Source organism: Choloepus didactylus, chromosome 24, assembly GCF_015220235.1.
Source record: "Choloepus didactylus isolate mChoDid1 chromosome 24, mChoDid1.pri, whole genome shotgun sequence".
NCBI lineage: Eukaryota > Metazoa > Chordata > Mammalia > Pilosa > Megalonychidae > Choloepus > Choloepus didactylus.
Window position 1 is genome coordinate 5,151,517 of NC_051330.1, and position 15,402 is coordinate 5,166,918.

The following is a 15,402-nucleotide window of genomic DNA, read 5'->3' on the forward strand; positions in this document are numbered from 1 at the left end:
TTTGCAGCATTTAAAAATACCTAGAATTCAGCTAATGAATGCCACATAAGAAGGGGGTTAGAGAAAAAGGATCCTTAACTACAGGAATTCTAGAGATTTAACAGTAAGAGCAAAATTTAACTTTTCTGCCCAATGAAAATTCCTAATGAGGCATTGATTCTTTTTTATTCTTTTAAATATTCACTTGCAAAAGTTGGTGGGAAAATGAATAAATGATAAGTGTATATTTGTAAATTTTATCTGAAATTGAAAAAACAGAGGGTTATCTTTTACTTTTGGATGAGTTTTCCCTTAATCAACATTCTCAGAGCCATCTTCACGTCCTTGTTTCTTAGACTGTATATAATGGGATTCAAGGTTGGTGGTACCACAGCATAGAACACAGAAATTACAAGGTCAAGAACAGAAGGGGACCTTGAAGTTGGCTTTAGATGAGCAATGAAGCCAGTGGAGAGAAATAATATAATCACTGCTAAGTGTGGAATGCAAGTGGAGTAGGCTTTTGACTGGCCTTCTCTTGATGGAATCTTCTTGACAGTGGAGAAGATGTAGATGTAGGAAACAATGATGAAACTAAAACAGCAGATATCCAAAACCACACTGATAAGGATGGGCACAATTTCTCTCATTAAGTTTTCTGAACAAGAAATAGCTAATAAATGGGAGATGTCACAGAAGAACTGATGGACCACGTTGGACCCACAGAAGGATAAGGAGAAGGTACTAGCTGTGTGCATCACAGAAATCAGACATCCACACAGCCAAGAAGCAGCCCCCCATCTGCACACACGTGCCCGTGTCCATGATGACTTCATAGTGCAGGGGGTGGCAGATGGCAGCACAGCAGTCAAAGGACATCCCCGAGAGGAGGAACAGCTCTGCAACTGTCAATAAAACCACCAGAAAGACCTGGGTGACACAGTCAAGGAAAGAGATGGTGTTGTTGTGGGTCATGGAGTTGGCAATGGACTTGGGGACAGTGGTTGAAATGAGGCAGAGGTCCATCAAGGACAAATTCTTCAGGAAGAAGTACATGGGGGTGTGGAGGTGCTGGTCCAAAGTTGTGATCATGATAATGAGGACATTCCCCATCAGGGACCAGAAGTAAATGAATGAGAAGAGCACTGAATGCAAAATGGACATATTTTGATTGGTAGGAAAGCCCATGAGAATAAATTCAGGCACAGCTGTTTTATTTTTCATTACTGCAGGTATAATATGATAATAAACAAAAAGAGAGAAGAAAAAATGAGAGAAGAAGAAAATCAAGTCTCTCAATATTAAACCTATATTGGATGTATACATATGGTAGTGTCACATCCGAATTACTAAATATTACCTCCATCTAGAGCCTCTTCAGTGTATTGATCATCAATCATTTCCTGGTTAATTTAGTTTTATTTAATCAATTTAACTTCAGTTCACATATATCTATCATTATAATATTGTTCAAATATATTCTGTGAAAGTTGCTCAATGATGGAAAGTTTATACTAGCCTTTGCAAAACCCTTCCAACACTCTAGATAAATCAAAACTGACCAACTCACAACTTCCAAATTGTGCCCTAGGCTTTCTGTCCCCACATATTTTTTTTAATTCATTTTATTGAGATATATTCACAGACCACGCAGTCATACAAAACAAATCATACATTTGATTGTTCACAGTACCATTACATAGTTGCACATTCATTACCAAAATCAATCCCTGACCCCCTCATTACCACACACACAAAAATAACCAGAATAATAATTAAAGTGAAAAGGAGCAACTAAAGTAAAAAAGAACACTGGGCGCCCTTGTCTGTTTGTTTGTTTGTTTGTTTCCTTCCCCCACCTTTCCACGCATCCATCCACAAACTAAATAAACAGGAGTGTGATCCCCATGGCCCCCCCAATCCCACTGTCCCCCCTCATAAGCCACATTTTTATACAATTATCTTCGAGATTCATGGGTTCTGGGTTGTAGTTTGATAGTTTCAGGTATCCACCACCAGCTACCCCAATTCATTAGAACCTAAAAAGGGTTGTCTAAATTGTGCGTAAGAGTGCCCACCAGAGTGACCTCTCGGCTCCTTTTGGAATCTCTCTGCCACTGAAGCTTATTTCATTTCCTTTCACATCCCCCTTTTGGTCAAGAAGATGTTCTCCATCCCACGATGCCAGGTCTACATTCCTCCCCGGGAGTCATATTCCTCTGTCCCTACATATTGTACCATGACAAATACAACCTCAATTTCTACAGAGCTTTAGAGAACTTAAGAAGTAAATAATTCTGAGGGAAAAACTGAACTATTTTTTACTGACCTTCTTCATCTACTCTATAAAACCGTTAGCCAAGTACTCACTAGAGAACATTCAATTTAGAATTGTTCACAAATTTCAAAATTTTAGTAAGTACTTTAACTAATGGCTAGCTTGTTTTTGTCCTTCACCATACCCAAGTTTTTACTATTTATAGTCTTTTACTCAGTGTTCCATAAGGTACATAATATATATCAAATATAAGAGCTGAGATAGCCACACATTCCCCAAATCATTTATTTTTAAAATCTCTTCTCCTTGTCATTCCTTTACATCAAATAACTTGAATAGTTATCTTTTCCCCACAAGCTCTTTTTTTCTCTTTCTTTCTATTAACTTTTCAAGTATTACAATGCATGGAATTATCAGATGCACATCTTAAATATTGCAAATATTTCATAACAATTTTCATATCAGTCACACAGCAACTTTCACATTCTCATTATCCTCTGTCTTTCCCATAAGAATAAAAGAAATTATGTAGCAGGGAAGAATGGATGACAAAGAGATGAACCTAAATTCATTTAGTACCAATGTGAAGAAATAATACAGCTAGAGGTTCCTCATGCAGTGACGGGTTGATGCCTTCTATTTGTAAAGAATTTATTCTTTAACCTACCAGTAAATGTAGTAAATCTATAAGAATGTACCTTACAGTTCAACCTTCCACACTCTCCCCTTTAATCCTCCTTTTAAATGTTATGCTCATCCTGTTCCCATGGTGGTGGATAGTGAAAACATCACAGAGTAAAGTTGAATGTTAGATTTGAGAGAGGTGAAATTAAACAATCATTTAATACCTCTAATTTAATATTCTCCAATTATTAGAGGAAAAGAATTCATATATTTCATTAAAGAGAAAATATAAGAATTGGGATTTGTTTCAGTCAAATAAGTCAACATTTTCTGAATGATTTAAAATATGTTTCTAATTATAAAGTTTGAATTAATATATCTCTCTGCTGCTGTTCTTGTTTAAAATATTGTGAATTCTTTAACTTAAAAAGCTACTCACTGCCCCTAAGTGTTTGAGTAAAAACATGTTTATAGCCTTACATACACATATTTTTATCTTATCTACCCATGTTTGTGTCTTGTAGTGTGAGGGAACTAAAATAGAAAAAAAATGCCTCAAGACAGGTTTTTTATAAGTTCTAACTGACTCAATTACCTACCAATAATATATCAGGGCTGAAAGTATAGTACACTTTTTTATAAACACAACATACTTACTTTTTAAATTTCTTATTTTATTATTTCTTATATAACTTTCTTTAATTGTGATTCCTTTTAAAATTGAATACACTTTCAGCTTATTGAGCTCAATGAAACACCCCTTACTCATTATATGCACTTCTGAACCAGCATACCGTAAATATGCCAAGAATAATAAAAATAATAGCCCTTAATGAAACACCTAAATTGAGGAAGACAAATGCAATATGTCCTTCCAATGAATTTCATTCCAAGGAAAAGTTGGCATTTTTGTATTTTACACCAGACAATCATGTATGATACAATATGGTCTCTTTATATTTTACTATTTTTCATTATTTGTTAAACAAGGATTTTTCACCTCTGTTTTATTTCCCAGGTTGCTTTTAAACCTAAAAAAACAAACTTCTAAAAATAATGACTTACGTGTATCCCTCCAAGAACCTTCTTTGTTTAAGAAGTTTCCAGCTGTCTTCTGAGGTTCACTACTACTGAAAGTTCAGCCTATTACAAAGAGGAAGGAGGCTGTAAACTTTCATTTCAATAGAGATCATAGAATGTGTTTATTCCTCTGAATACTCATGTGATGCCTACATTATCTGACATCATAGGTATTTATGTTGGCAAACACTGGTAGCTGAAGAGTTCCATCCCTTCACATACATTGCTGCTATCCCTTGGGCTTGAACATTGCCCAAGAACTACAATTTATCAAACTGTTTGATTCCAAAGGGAAAATAGGCTACCTTTGTCTCCATCGACTTTCTTAATTGCTATCAGCCAAAAATAAATCTTACTGCGTGATTAGTGGATCAGTATGTCATATTTTTTTTCTGAAAGTAGTTTGCGCATCTATGGCCAGAACCACAATTAACTCTACCTTCCAATTACTCAGTCTTCGTTTCTTGAGTAGCTTCACGTCACTGCTTCAGTAAAATCAATGCAGTAAGTCAAAGCCCAGACGTAGGTGGGAATGTCATTGTCTCTCACCAACAGATTTTGCTTTAGAAGTTTCATAAAGAGGCCATCCCTGGGCTGGGGGGCAGGTTCGAGGTGACCAGCGGAGGGTCCGGGGACTCGGAAAGGCAGAAAAAAGGAGGTGATGAGCAAGAAAGGAAATAGGAAAGAGGGCTGCATATATGGACACTGTGGTTCATGGGGAGAATTTATCATTTATATTATGCAGGAGAGAAAAACCTCAAATTGGTTGAGTAGGGGAGTGATAAGATCCAACTTATATTTGGACTTCACTTTCTGGCAAAAAATTGGTTGTCAAGCGGGGTCCCTCTTGTGAGGTTGTGGGTTTGATGGGCTTGGACAAAAGAGGTAGTGGCACAAATGAGAGAGGAGTACACTGTCTGAATATATTTTTTATTGTGAAACCTAAAATACTTGTTTTTGATTTAACAATACCTCATTTTATTTATTTTTATGCTTATTGTATGAGCATGGGTGTAACTATTCAGATTAAGATATTACTTTTTGAGCTTTAATTTTTGAGGGGATTTAGTTTTATACCTATAATTCTATAACCAGTATAATAATATTACAATTTGGAGCACCAAAACAATCAACAAGCAAACACACAGTCCAGATATGCAAGAATTCTACCCTGTCATAGATTGCCGCTTTGATTTTGTGAAGAGATTAAGTAGGAAATTGTTTTTTTCTAATAACTTGAATATTTCTCCACAACCCTACCCCCAGTCCAGTTACATGTCTTACAGGCTCATCCCACTAACATTCACCACTAGTTCTATTTTCCTCTTTTTTTCTTCTTGTCACTGGATGATCTTATAGGAGTATCTCTCTATTAATAGGGTTTTGGAATTTTACAAGGATATAGTATGGTGTATTATTTTTATTTCTGTTTTTAACTTATGGCACTATTTTTGTTTCTCTGTATCCTTTCTTTTAAATTCATTTCCATCATTCTGAAGAATTATCTTATTTTATTTTATTTTTATAATCCCACTCCTTTTCTATCTCTTTCCTCTTTCTGAAATTTTATTAATTAGATTTCCCTCATTGATATCGTTTTTCAAAGTTTTCTCTCCAATTTTTGATTTCTCTATTAGATAACTTACTCTTTAGAGATGTGCCTCAACTCTTACACCATTTAAAGGCAAAATTTTATTTCAGATACAGAATTTTCACATGTGAAGACCTCTCTCTACTTTTCTGAAGTACTTTTTCACCGTTACTCATTGGAAGGATTCTCCACTTTCTAATTTTTTCCTATGAGGTTTTTATATCACATGATTGCGGTTTTTTCCTTCTATTATCTGCAATGCTTATTTCCTCTGGAATTCTATATTTTGTCAGTATTATTTTTCTTTTGGTCTCTTCCCTTAAATTAGAGACTTTTCCTGAGCACATGGTGACTGTAGGATGCAAGGGAATAATGAAGAGGGGGACATTTAAAGGACGTGCCATGAGCATTGACTGTACTTGTGAACAGCTCAGCATCATTGATCAGGGATGTGGCAACATTGGCAACATCAAACTGCACCGGAAACACATATCACAACCTCCACAGCTATTGAACTAAAAGAACGGGAGCTAGCAGGTGGTAAGCAAAAATGTACAATGCATTCTCACTGAAATTTCATAGCTGTTTTTATCATTCAGCATTCCCTTTGTGGACATAAGTTTTTTATTAGGATATAGAGTTCTGAAAATTTTGATTCTGATTGGTTTTTCAAGCTCAATGGCTGCCTCAGTGAAGGAACTGATTCTTTGAGCACCCTACTCTGCCGTGTCCCATGACGTCACTCTGAGAGCAAGTTTTAATATGTATTTGAAGCATGCAGCACTCTGCTACCTGACTGATAGAAGATAAAATGGTGCATCCACTTTGATAAAAATGAGTTGTTAGTATCTACGAGAGCAAAACATAAATCTATGTTATCATCCAGCAATTTTTCTTCTAGTTATATGCTCAAGAGGAATGATTTATGCCCACAAAAAGACATGTCCAACTACTTTTAAATGTTTTATGTTTCCTAATGGCCACAATCTAATAGTAAACAATTGCCCAGTCTCAAGGGAATTGATAAGTAAAATGTGAACTATTCACACAGTAGAAAACTCTCAGATGTGGTAAAGAAAAACCGTGCATACAGTTCCTCGAAAAGTCTGATAGATATGGTAGTAAGAAAAAGAAAGTCAGCTACAAAAGAGAGCATAATGTATTGTTCTGTTTTTATGAATTTCAAGATTAAAGATAATTATTTCCAGAAGTTAAAGTGATGAATATCAGGGATATTGAAATGTGGGAAAAATAATGATGAATTCAGAAACACAAAAACAGAGAGAATTCAGTGTCAACATTCCAGAGGTACTAGAAATGTAGACAGACGTTGCACAGGCTGAAGGAGAAGCAGCCCAGATACAGGCACCAGAAGAGGAAGGGACAACGAGCACTGGAAATGGGAAATACATGCAATCAAGGATTTGTGGAGACAGTAAGTTAAACTGGATTGTAAACAGTTGAAAATGGATAAAGAAATCTCTAGCCTATAATTACAATATAAAACTTAACATTGTACCATCAAAAGCTAGGAAAGGAGAAAAAAGTAAAAGTAAACATTTATTTTATCAATCCAAATATAAGGAAAATAGAACAAAGAGCATATGGGACAAATAATGGAAACCAAAAATGTTTCAGCAGTTACATTAAATGTAAGCAACCTGAATAATCCAATTAAAAGAAAAAGATTGCCAAATAGGAGTGACTGTATACCTTAAAATATATTTAAGATCTTCCCCTTGAAAAGAAAGACTATTTGAAATATATGCAAACTGTATACATTGAAAATAAACTGGAAACAATTTATTGGGTATAATGGATATAATGAAGATACATAACTACACAAACCAAGAGCTGATGTGGTTATATCACTGTGTTCTTATCACACAGAATATATATGAAGACATGATATATAGCCCAATATTATGGTTATTTTGCATCATGATAGATAAAAAATGATAAATTTATATTCACCTATTAAATAGCTTTAAAATATATAACACATAACATGATATACCTAAAATAAGAATTTTAAAATCCAAAATTATAGCTACATATGTAAATACAACTCAGCCAGTCTAATAATCTTGAGACAATCATCAGGAAAGGTATAAAGTTTTGCACAGCACAGTTGACTAACTCCTAATGGTGCAGAATGTGCATTCAAGTGTATGTTGAGTTGTTTTAAATCATAAAGGGGTTGTGGCCTGAGCACAGTTGAATTAAACCATAAATAAATAACAGAAAAGTACGTAGAACCTCCAAGAAGCAGGTTGAGGCTCCTACTTTCCTAACACAACCAGAATAACCCACTCATGCAGTGATTGTGAAGACTGAGCAGCAGTTGTTGTAGTGCAATTTGTGCAGTTACTAGTCTAAATGGTTTGCACACTCCATTTAGTCCTTCTCTCAGGGGGCACCTAAGGGTGGACTCCGTCATTAATGTGCTGACAGATGAAGAAACTGAGGCATCAAAAATAAAGCAACGTGTGATGACCATCCAGCTCGCAGCCACTGTGCTGGGATTGGCCCCAGGCTCACATATGTGCTGGACAGTTTCAGAAGGGCTGTTTTGTCACTTGTCCATTAGCATTTCCTAGAGTTTGGTCTGACTAGTGGAAATAATTCCACTCCTGAGAGGAAAACCCTGAGGCTGGACAGGAAAACTTAGTGTCCTGGGATTGGGCTGAAGGCAGGCTTTGGATCTCCTCAGCTACTTAGTCTCTAGGATCCTCAGCAATTTCACCTTAACAGCCCTCAGAATATTAGAGGAACTGTGATTTTCCTTCTAATTAAGTGATGGTCCCTTTAACCTTCACCAATTCTTTTCATAAGTTCAAACACACTAATATATCTTAATATAAAAGTTCCGTTTGTGGACAGTTATTACTTAGATCCTGTTCCCTAACCATCTAGAACCAATTATCTCATTGAAATTACCATGGGCACTGGCTATTATTGGTGCCAAATCCTGTGTTCCCAGGGGTTTTCTCTGATGCTACTGGAGATTCCTGTTTGGAAATAAAATGTAACACGAAAGCTCTTGTTACAATATAAAGGTTCCTGACAGGATGTTAATCATCTCTTCTAAATATGGCCGCTCATCCTTGCTGCAGGTGAAACATCATTGGGTCCTTACCAGAAATTCTGACGGTCTGTCCAATGTAAGAAAAAAACAGCATTAACTTCTGAGGCTTTGTTGTTATTAACTCTTTTTTTCTCTTTCTCCTCCTTTTCTTCCCTATATGAATCATCTCCATTTGTTTCCTCACTGCTTACTTGATTTTTTGAGAGAAATTCACAAGGGAACTATTATAAATACACACACACACACACACACATATAGACATACACACACACATATGGAAGGTACTTACACAATGAGAGAAGCCTCTTTGTAATTTGACTTATTCAAAAACAGCACCATTTTAGCAGAATTGACAGCTGCTCATGGAAGCAAAGAGTGAGCTGATAGAACCAGGTAGAGCATGGCCAGAAGTGTCTGCCCACTGAGCAGAACTTCAATATGCAGAATGCTAGTTTAAGTTTATAGTTAGACATGTCTAATTCTCCTGGGATGTGTTTTGCTTAAAAAGAATGCAAATAATGATTTACGTATACTATTGATGACCAGTTACTAATTTCAATAATTGTTGGCCTAATATTTTCTCTATGCCTAGCACTCTGCTATATTCAGCGAATAAGTGAATCCTTAAAAATAAAGTGAGTTCATAACCCCTTATACTTCAGGTATAATTCTAGGGCTTTCTCATAACATATCATGAAAATCATGTAAGCATTTGTTTGTAATTGATTTCCACAGCCTCCAGATAAATGTCCGCATATAATTCACCCTAAAATACCTTGAAAAATAAGAGTTAATTATAAATAAACTAAAGATTAGAAGGATGTTTCAATCAATAAATAAACAAAAAGATATTAATGACCAAAACACATATTCAAATTCTTGAAGTCTTTGCAAAAATAATCTTTTGCTTTTACAATTTGATGGATGGGAACACCTGTGCAATAAACTAGTTTTCTCAGAGGAAATTTACTTTGCTGGTTATCCTCCTGAAGCCTGTATGCTGTTCAAGAATAGTCTCAATTTCACAATCTCTATTTAACTGTATAGAACATTTTCTATTGTCATACTTCTTTTAACAGAAAATCGCATTAGCAAATGCAGAATGCTGGCATTCCTTTACTTTTTCATTTCATTTTTTTAAGAAGAGCAATATAAATTTAAGAGGGAAGATGTAATTGCTGAAGGAATCACATACTTAACTCCTTTCTTTGAGTTTTAGTATTTATTGATTTACTTTTCTTCAGCAGTAGCTACGATGATGAGACGTTCTATTTGAATTCTTTTACAGATATGAATTTCATGAAGTAGGAATTTTTATAAAATTTATAGAAAAGGAAATGATATGTGTGATGCCCGCCATAGCTACATAGCAAATAAATGGCAGAGTCAGGAAGTAAAACACATCTTCTCCTGAAGTCTGCACAGATTTAACACGCTATACTGAGACAGCCCAAATTCAAGCTAGACACCTAAAATTGATTGGTGATTGTGAAGTAATAAAAGATGTTCATTCTGTGCTCCAACTTTGAAATCCTGATGCATTATTTGAACCATTTTGAAGGATCCTGAAATAAAGAAGATCGTAAAGAAAGAAAGCTTTTATTCTTGAGTGCAGGGGGTCACTCAGAATGTGACACTGGCCCTGCCTTCCTGCAGTTAGCAGATGTTCTCTATGGTATACGTGGTTAAATTTGTCAAAAGAAAAAAGGAACATCAAAACAAATACATGAAGTATATTAGCATTGAGAATTAAAGAGTACAAGTAAAAGCAAGTGTGAAAATGTACATTCTGTGCTTCCAAATCAACAGGGAAAACAGACAGTTTAATCAACTTCAGAAGAAAACATCCTGCACTTTAGGATTAAATAAGATTTTAGCTAAGGGCAAATGTGAAAGGAAACATTATGAAGGAATTGGGTGTGAATATAATGTCCATTAATGGCCTACACATCAAGCAATGTCTTTCTTTATTCAAGTTCTCAAATATGTCCAGATTTTGTGGGAAAATGTAACAGTATTTGACACAGAACTAAAAAATCAATACACTTAATTTAGTGAGCCTTCTATTATTAATAAATAAATACATTTTCTCCACAGGTAATATCTACCTATCAAGAGTTGCAAGTGACTTTTTTTTGAACAGAGAAATCTAAGCATCTATTTAAATTCAAGGAGTACATGAAAAAGCATGGGAAATTTATGATGGTATTTAGTGGGAAATATTCATGTCAGTAAAAGAGGTGAGAGAATGAAGACCAGAGTGGTGAATTGGCCTTAGAAATAGATGGTTCCATTCACATTAAGAAAACAGATAAGGGGGAAACATGAATGAAAATATACGAGTTTTTATATTGAAATTCTAAATGTATTAGGACAAAATCTCTTAGAATTATTTTAAATGGTTAAAGACAGTATATTCTCACATTGAGTAGAGACAGGGGCAATACAGATATTTTATTCTTTTAGATGGGTTGAAACCTAGATCATAATAAATAATTCTAAGTTGAAGTTATCACATACAGTTGAATAAAGTCAAGAATATTAAAATATGGAGCAATATAGAACATTGTTTTGAACATTTCTCAAGGACCACCTAATGTTGAATATGTAGGAAATCAGTGGAGGGATGTTTCAGTCTGGATCATCATAATTTAATACTGGATCCAAAAATTGGGGCTTGTGGATCTGCAGTGTTTGGAAGACTGGAAGTTTGCTCTATTGGTGATATTGAGCCTGAATGAGGAGTATGGATTGGTGTCATGCAAAACAGTGAATCTCAGTAGGATCAGGAATTTTGCTGGAGGAAATACACCATGTAGCAATGCACTTTCTGAATAGACAAAGATGACATTGAATGCCCACTCTTGCACTTATCTTTTCATGCCTAAATACATTATCATTGAACTTTCAGTGACCTACTTTTAATATTGCATATTTTACTTCCCAATTTGCAGAGTTTCAATAAGCGTTACGGTACATAATATATGAATAATGTAAACTATAAAAGAAATTATGACTAAATGAAAGGTGGTATAATGTAATTCATTTCATTGATTATTTTATCTAAGATATTGAACAAACAAAATGAAGCCAAAAAGCATCTAAGAAACTATTAAAAATAATGAAGATATGTTGAAGAATCAAATATCAAAATAAAAAGTGTACATATTAAGAGCTGCTAGGAAGACTACATGGTCAATGAAAATGTGGTCATTAGAAAGAGGAATTTTTAAAGGTTAGTATTCAAATGAAATCAGTAGCAAAAGCCATAGTGGGTGAACTGGAGATTAAAACAATTTTCTAATTTGGGGTCAGGGAATGGATTATAATTTTTTATAAAATTTTGAGGGGCTCTGAATAAATAGTACTTCCTATCTACTCAGATTCTACTTTGTCATCATAAAATCATAAATATTAACACTCATGGAATATTACTAATGACACAGGGATGCATAGAAATTACCTATATTGAATATTTTAATCTTCCAGGCAAAGCTTTAACTTCTAAAAATCCATTTTATAACTAGTAGGTGATAGAAATACATGCAAATATAGGCACAAGCTCTTAAAGATTATATTTTACTGCTACCCCTACCCTGGAAATAAGTTTTACAAGCAGGGAGACTACAGAGCATGAGGAAACATTATGTTATACCTCACTAACCAAAACAAACTACAGAGAATAAAATTGAATTAATGTGAGACAATAAATTTGTTTAGACTCCTTTCTTCTACATGTTGATTCTGCAGGTTTTCAGGGATTATTTGTCCAACTCTTCATGACGATGGTAAATTTTCCCAAGATACCCAACTCTACCACAGTGACTGAATTCCTGCTTACAAGATTTTCTGATGTGTGGGAGCTCAGAGTCTTGCACGCCTTGCTCTTCCTACTGATGTACTTGGCAACCCTGACGGGGAATCTTCTCATTGTCACAGTCACCACCTTCGACTGGAAACTTCACACCCCCATGTATTTCTTCCTTAGGAATCTGTCTGTCCTGGACATGTGCTACATTTCTGTCACTGTACCCAAGGCATGTGCCATCTTCCTGCTTGACAGCAGGGTGATCTCCATGGCTGGATGTGCAGCTCAGGTCTTCCTTGTGTTTCTGTTTGCATATACCGAGTTGCTGTTACTGACCATCATGGCCCTTGACCGCTATGTGGCCATCTGCCAACCCCTCCACTACACTATGATCATGAAACATCGGGTCTGTGTCCAGATGACTCTGGCCTCAGTGCTCAGCGGTCTGGCCTACTCTGTACTCCACACAGGAAGCACTTTCTACCTGTCCTTCTGTCAGTCCAACATGGTCCATCAGTTCTTCTGTGACAGCCCCTCTCTGTTGAAGCTCTCCTGCTCTGACACCTTCAGCAATGAAATTTTAATTCTTGCCTCTGCAGTGCTGGTTGGTGGTGGCTGCTTTGCTTTCATCACCATGTCTTACATTTGCATATTTTCTACTGTGCTCAAGCTTCCAACCAGAGGAGAACGAGGGAAGGCCTTCTCCACCTGTGTCCCTCACATCCTCGTGGTGACCGTCTTCCTCAGCTCAGGGGCTGCTGTGTATGTGAAGCCAGCCTCTAACTCTCCCACAGTTCAGGACATGATCACCTCTGTGTTCTATTCTATCATCCCTCCTTTCCTGAATCCTATAATCTATAGTCTTAGAAACAAGCAGATAAAGGAGGCTTTAAGGAGAATTATGACGAGAAATCTTGATTCAGGAAAAAAGGATAGTTTGAAGCCATTCCCATTTTGATGACATGAGTTAAACTCCGATTCAAAATTAACTTTCCCATTTCCAGTGTCGGTGACCTGTACTGATATCTGAAAGCTGAATGTAAAAGAATAACCTGAGCAAGCTTTAGTTAGTGAAAGAAATCATTATAACTTAACTATTTTTAATGTGGCAGGATGAATTTTAAATAATTATTTTTATTCAATGTAAATATTAGTATTTATAAAATGTAAGTCACTGCTATGTTGAGAGAGTTTAGGATTAAGATTACATGGTCGCAGCTGTTAAACTCTCCATTCCCAGGAAAGAAAAATGTGTCTCTTTTCCTATTTCCACATATATTGCTTTTGATGCATCTTTCAATATGTTTAGGAGATGAAATCATAAAATCATGAACTTAGCTAGACTTTGTTAAATGTGTCATATATTATGGTCCATATCCTTATAATAACCTTTGAATTAGGTGCTGTTCTCTACACTGAATGACAAAAATGGTTTGCTATGTTGTATAATTTCTGAAACACATGCAATCTTGGAGAGAAATTAACTAAAATATTATAGTTTTAATTTATAGATACGTAAATGGGTAAAAGATGGTCACAGTGACAAAGAGTACTCTCACTTCTGTTAATTCTAAGACTATTATCACATGGTGCTTATGTGATACTTAAATGATCAAATATATGACTTTGTAAACTATTATTCTGTCTGAAAACTCTACTTTTATTACATAACATTTTCAGTAAAATAACACTACATTTGCTTATATATAACTCTATATTTTGAAAAGTATTTGTGTTGTAGAAAAGCATTGTGTAGCAAGTGATGTGTAAATAAAAAGAATATTTGAATTAGGTGCTGTTCAATAGTCAACAAAATGGCAACAAAATTCATTTAAATGGAGTCCTTAAATTTCATTCTTCATACATCCATTGATGCTCACTGTGTGCCATCCAATTTAGAGACCAATTCCCCAATAGAAAGTCATCTTTGCCATCACACTTTATAAAACTCATTTTGAGATATGCATTCAAATAAATTCCATAGCAATTTTATGGGAATATTACTATAAAAATCACAACACTTAAAGCAAATTTGAGAGAGCCACAAGGAGAAATGGAAAAACACTACCATAATTAAACAGTTTAAGGTATAGCTCTGTGATGGTTAAGTTCATGTGTCAACTTTGATAGATTATGGTGTCCGGTTAAGCAAGCAATGGACTAATTGCTACTGTGAGGCTATTTCATGGATTCAAATCATTAATAAGTTAATTGCATCTACGGCTAATTGCATCTACAATCAACCAAGGAGTTTGCCTTCAACAATGAGAAAAGTCTCATTCAACCAGCTAGAAGCCTTAAAAGGATAACTGGTGATTTCAGCACTAAGAAGGAAAAAATTCCATCTCCATTTCAGCCAGCCAGGTTCTCCTGGGGAATTCATCAATGTCCTCCTTTAGAGTCCCCAGCTGGCAACCTATCCTATGGAATTTGGAATTGCCCAGCCCTGCAGTCAGTCATTTGAACCAACGTCTATAATAAATACCATTTATTTATTACATTTATTTATTTTGTTTACAGAACAAACAAAAATAAGGATAGATAGAAGAATTGAGCAATATGATTTTTCAAATAGATCTGATTGACAGTTGTAGAACTGTCAATCAGATCTACCCCCAAATTGCTGATTTCAGGTTTTTTTTCAAATTCACATTGGACTTCTGCTAAATGGACAATATACTGAACCACAAGGAGATTCTGTACAAAGTTAAACAAAACTGAAACTATCACAAAACGTTATCTTTGCTCTCAAATATCAATGAACAGAGCATGGGTACCAAAATCTCCAATTTAAAATTGTTCATACATATATTTCTTCAGGCAGTTTTACCAGTTTAGCATCACACATTTTGTAGCTCTGTTATTTGATGCATGTAAATTTGGAATTTATTTCTGCCATCTTAATGAATGATCCCTTTATCACTTTGAAATGACTTTCATTAACCTTGATAATA

The 15,402-nt window shown here is 35.2% G+C and overlaps 1 protein-coding gene and 1 pseudogene across 1 annotated transcript; one reads left to right on the forward strand and one right to left on the reverse strand.

The window, feature by feature from the left end:
* Positions 1 to 269: 269 nt before the first annotated feature.
* On the reverse strand, positions 270 to 1,203 carry LOC119519898 (annotated as a pseudogene).
* An 11,222-nt stretch (positions 1,204 to 12,425) lies between these two features.
* On the forward strand, positions 12,426 to 13,406 carry LOC119519823 (olfactory receptor 14C36-like). Its single transcript, XM_037817545.1, has one exon. The coding sequence runs from the start codon at positions 12,426 to 12,428 to the stop codon at positions 13,404 to 13,406; it is 981 nt and encodes a 326-aa protein (XP_037673473.1).
* Positions 13,407 to 15,402: the final 1,996 nt, after the last annotated feature.